Below are 5,107 nucleotides of genomic sequence, written 5' to 3' on the forward strand. Positions count from 1 at the left end.
TTGATTTAAGAATTGAACAGAAACATCTGTCCTTCTGAAAATCGCCCAAAGGCACGGAGACAAAGTCAAAGGATGCAACCTGTAACTTTCTCGTCCTTCATGTCAGGACCATCATCCATGATTTATATAAAATGCATATAGCAACAGTAGCACTTTAGTTTGGACTTTATGATTTCTGTAACTGGAAAATATTATTTTGTTTAAAGACAGAAGTGACCGCATAGTTGCAACATCAAAGGGAAATATTAATTAATTAGCATCAAGTATATTTGTTGCTTAAGCATTTGCACTATAACTTAAGTAGGATTATAACTTTTAAGGAAGGAAAGATTTCAGATATTTAGTTCACTGTTTCAGTTATTTTATATGAAATTAAAACATTTACGTTGGTCAAATATGATGCTCTAAATCAAATAAAAGTTTGAAAATAAATGATGTATTTTTAAATGCTGCAACAAATGTTCACAAAAAGTAACTATAATTAAAACCAGTTAAACAAAATCAAATGTTTGAATCATGCTTAACCAAATGCCAGGCTGGAGAGCTGAACCTAAAGTATACGTAGAAAGATTTCAACATGTGAGCAGTTTTTAATGTTTTTATCACATATAAATGTCACAGCAGTGGGTCCTGGCCCAATGCTTTGTGTTTTTGGTTTTCTTTGACTCTTGTTTTTCTTGGTTTTTGTTCTTCTTATTTATCAGGCTCTCAGTAATCTTAGTTCTCCCTCCCTCAGTGTTCATTTCAGCCTGTGTTTAGTTTCTGTTCCCGTGTCCCACGTTTCATCGTTTCATGTCGAGTCAGCCCTGTCTCTCTGTTTCCTGTGTCTCCCCAGTCAGCCCCGCCTCCCTCGGGCACTCATGTGTGATACAGAGTAATAAACCTGACTACATTTGCTACACTCTCTTTATTACCTGTTACTTTAAAATTCATACACTAATTATGTCTGCCCATCTCTCTAATGTGAAGGTCAAAGGTCAACATCCCAGTGACATAAGAATAATCCCAAAGGGGCAAAGGCAGCGGTTAATTTAGCACATTTAGCATTAAGGGTACAGCAAGGATATACTTTTACTTATTGTGGCAGGGGTGTGGTCTCTGGCCTGCTGCAGTGGAGGCTGGTGGCGGGACGTTGGACGGCACAGGTGAGGGTGATGGAGCTCATGACTCTCCCCTTTATAGTGACGGAGGAGACTGGCGTGGGGGAAGCGTGTAGTGGAGGAAGCCGAGGAGAGAGCTGGTTTCTGGCTACAAAGACGGCGTCAAACCAGAAAAGATTGCTCGTGGTCCAATAATGTGTCAATCACCTGTGAATCAAACTGTGTGTGGCTCAGTTCATGTCACAGTGTTGTTTAGTATATCTTCACTTGTCTCACTCTCCTTCTGTTCTGTCCATCAGGACGATCCTCAGCGCTTACACAGATCCTCCATCGATGTTTTGAATCCAATCAGTGATCAGTTCTACGAGGAGGCCTGGATGTTCACCAGAGCTCGCTACACCTCTATCTACCAGAAGGTGAGTGTACTCCTTTGTACTCAGATTAACATTTTACTTCTTAAAATACATTTTCATATATGAGCTTTCTATTATTTCATGGCCATTTAATCAATATTAAAATTACAAGCATATCAACAAAGGTGAAGCTGGTTTTTTCCACTTGCTGTCACACAGTCATGGAGGAATACAATAAATACATAATCAGTCATAGATCCTGAACAATGACATTAAAAGAAAGTCTGTGGCTCTAAAAACTAAACAGTATAAAGACATGCTCCAAGCTGCTGTTTCTCTCCTACTCCTCTAGGTTTTCCACTGTCGGCCATCCAGCGATGCTGGAGGGCTACCTGGCCAATGGTGGCCTACACAAAGAGGTCCCAGCTCGGAGGAGCTGAAGAAGATCCTTGCCTTCCTCGTCAGTTTCCTCTTCAGTTCCTATCCCAACAAAACCTTCTTGCACCTATTAGCTCCAAAGAGGCTATGGTGCCCGTGGAGGTCTGGACCTGAGGCCTGTGCTCATCACGTGGATAGAAAACACTCTGACACCATTCTGGAGGTCTGATGGGACTCTGACCAAAACACAGATGAAATAAAACTTGTGGCTGGAGCTTTTAAAATGACTTTTTCACCTCATAGATTAATGCTCATGATTGCATGTTAGCAAGACAGCATCTCCCCAAGGTGAAACTCTCAGGAGACATTTACTCTTAAACTGTAATCTGGTTGAGACTACTTGAGGAGATCTTAGTAGCGAGTATGTGGATTTAGTCTCTTCACCAACAGCAGACAGACCCATGCCAAGAAAGCAGACATGTTCTCAAAGAAAGCCGAGAGCAGAGATTGGAAAAAGCTCAAAAGAAAAAGCTGCAGCTTCAGACGACTATCTGCCTGTAAGGCTGAAAAAGTCCAGTTACGCTCTATTTTGGAAAAGCTTCCAGTTTTGGTAACCTGGACTTTTATTTCCCCTCTTCTGCTACAGATGTTGACTGTGACCTCAGAGGCCAACTGGACCACACAGCTGCAACAGGAGTGAGGGAGAGGAGTCTTCATCCAGCTTCAAAGAAAACATCCAGGTAAAGTGACGTGGATCAGCGGATAAAGCCGTCTCCACTTTCAAAGGAGATCCTCTGAGAGAGAGACTCTCTGAGCCATTTTAGCCTCAAATTATAGGACTTTATAGTACAGCAACACTTTTAAAGGACAAAATTAACATAAACTTTGACTGTAATACAAACAAAGTATTGCATGTGTTTTTAAAACTGTTCCTCCGATGGGCAGGATATCACTATTAGACTGTCCCACCAGCCAACTTCAACAAGAGACCACAGCAGCATTCAGTGATCAGCACAGATGTTCCTCTAACACTCAGCATCTGATCCCTGTTGGTCTGTGTGCTTCTGCTTTTGCTCAGTTAGAAACCCTGCAGCAACCCGACCCAAAACTGTGTCTTCTTGTTGGCCTCAACGTTGAAGTGTCAAACGTCCAACATCTGGAAAGGAAACCACGCCAGTGTACTGTGATGTTTCACCAACATGTGGCAGACGCTGGTCCTGCCTTTCATGCTGACATCAGCAGAGAGCCCCGCCTACCTCAAAGCCTCCCCTGTCATGTACTGATCAGGATGATTATGAAGATGAGCGAGTGCAAATAAGACTGTAAAAGTCCACGAGCAGAATGTTTGGATGCTTTCTAATGATTCATGAATATCATGAGAGTGTTTGTGTGTTTTGTCTTTTCTTTGCTGACGTTTCTTACTAACAAAGACAATTTACGCTCTGTGTGTGTTTTCATCCTTACCAGCCACACTCTAACTGCAATGAAGGAAACAAACTGTAGAAATGGTCGACTCAGTGACTTCATAAAATATTGAAGTGGTTCAGGTAGAGCCAGTTTTTAAATGACCATGAACACTGACCGTATTGTATCTGTACAGCATGTTTTTCTATTAGACAGATTTGTAACAGAGGCCTTGCTCTCAGTAAGTTTGAAATCCTTTTCTGATTTCTTTTGTAATCTCTGATCTTTGTGTATCCTGCTCAGTTTGCATGCTGCCTGTAGGAGTTTCTGTCTTTGTATTTGAAGAGAATTAATTGAATATACTCAGCTGCTTCCCTTTGGTGCCTCACACATCACTGAAGTTTTTCAGTGTCCAGTTATTTGTTTTTAATAGCTGTTTGAATTCTCTGTATGTTTGACCCTGTAGACTGTTTAATGGACTGCTCGTCTTCCTGTTTGTAACCACTGCCTGTTTAGGACTAAAGATTTGGATTTTTGACTTTAACACAGCCTCTGCGTGTCGTCCCTTTGTGTCCTCGTCCTCTGTGAATGTGTCACAGATGTTTCCATGATAATAACACAGCTTTCCCACAGTGGCTTGCAGCAGCATTTATTCACAGCACATTTGAGAAAGGTTCAGATTAACTCGATGAGTTTATATTCAGAATGATTCTGACAGTGGGCCACTGTGAATTGTGATCTTTCATCAGGTCAGTGTTTAAGTTCAGTATTTCAAAGCAGGAGCTATGAACAGTCATCATGTTGGCATTAGAATTATTATTATTAATCATTATTAATAATGTCGTTACTCATGTATAACCTTGATTAGTATACATGCATTTTATCAATAGTGAAAAATAATGAATAATTCATGTATAACTTTTATTGTGTTTTGTATATTAATTATATTTAAATAGAGATGTTGACACTGTCTCTACAGTAGCATCAATGTAACATACATTATTGGTCCAAGCTGTCATAAATGGGGAGCCTGATCCTTTATTATGAAAACATGACGAGTATTTTTCTTGTCAGTTGGGAAGAAGTTGGTCTTTTTTTCCTTCTTTTTGCTCAGTTTGTCTTTTCTTTGATAACTGAAACTCTGATCAAACCTACTCATGTTCACAGCATGTAAAAGCAACTGACAGTCCGTGGCATTGTTGTTTGTAGAGGTGCAGTGTAGTGGGAGCATAAATCAAAAGAAAACAGTAACATTTATGCAATAAAACATTTGAATGAAAATGAACAGGCCCTTTATGAACTTCAAAGGGATCTGAAAACAACACTTTTTAAAAGAGTATCTTGGGGTGTAGGTGGTCAAAATAGAAAACTGAGCTGAGACTTTAAGTTCAATCCATCCATTCGTTTTTACTTAGGAGGAAGAAATGTCAGGCTGGTGCAGGCTGGTTAGGTGCATGTGGTTATCTTTACCTAAATGAGTTCACTTTGTGGCTGCCAGGTTGGGCAGAAGTACCTGTCCCCTGTTAGGCTTAGTTAGGCTGTTCTCTTCTAATCAGACAAATAAGGCGATGACTTTCTGTGAACAGTATTTCTTATAACTCAGCAGTATAATGCATCATAAAACAATATCATTCATTCACAATAAATCAGCACTCTAATGCAAATCAGTTTAATAAATGCAATAGTTATCAGCTTCTTCTAATTCAGGAGAATAATGCAAACTAAAACTACATAACAATTCACAATCTTTAATTAGGGGTCTAACATGGCATAAGGTAATATTGTAATCCCACAACGGAGATATTTTTCCAAACTGCACGTGTGGACGGGATTAAAAACAAAGAAACAAAAACGGAAACTCTGTGTTTTCAA

General features: G+C 39.9%; 1 protein-coding gene across 3 annotated transcripts; it reads left to right on the plus strand.

Moving 5' to 3' along the window:
- Positions 1-646: 646 nt before the first annotated feature.
- Positions 647-3,578, plus strand: LOC113023106 (phospholipase D1-like). Of its 3 annotated transcripts, none has more exons than XM_026169201.1 (4): positions 647-1,516; positions 1,806-2,054; positions 2,478-2,571; positions 2,910-3,578. In XM_026169201.1, the coding sequence occupies exons 1-3, from the start codon at positions 1,295-1,297 to the stop codon at positions 2,529-2,531; spliced, it is 525 nt and encodes a 174-aa protein (XP_026024986.1). In that variant the 5' UTR covers positions 647-1,294; the 3' UTR covers positions 2,532-2,571; positions 2,910-3,578. The 3 variants fall into 3 exon arrangements, 2 of the variants coding, with proteins under 2 accessions (XP_026024986.1, XP_026024987.1); XM_026169202.1 differs by having other exon boundaries at positions 2,914-3,578; XR_003272505.1 differs by having other exon boundaries at positions 647-2,388.
- The last annotated feature ends 1,529 nt before the right edge of the window (positions 3,579-5,107 follow it).

The sequence above is a fragment of the Astatotilapia calliptera genome, chromosome 5 (assembly GCF_900246225.1).
Source record: "Astatotilapia calliptera chromosome 5, fAstCal1.2, whole genome shotgun sequence".
NCBI classification, from domain to species: domain Eukaryota; kingdom Metazoa; phylum Chordata; class Actinopteri; order Cichliformes; family Cichlidae; genus Astatotilapia; species Astatotilapia calliptera.

Coding starts and splice junctions, on each gene's coding strand:
- LOC113023106 (XM_026169201.1), top strand. CDS start 1,295: ATGTGTCAATCACCTGTGAATCAAACTGTGTGTGGCTCAGTTCATGTC. Junction 1,517..1,805: donor ACACCTCTATCTACCAGAAG/GTGAGTGTACTC, acceptor CTACTCCTCTAG/GTTTTCCACTGTCGGCCATC. Junction 2,055..2,477: donor ACTCTGACACCATTCTGGAG/GTCTGATGGGAC, acceptor CTTCTGCTACAG/ATGTTGACTGTGACCTCAGA.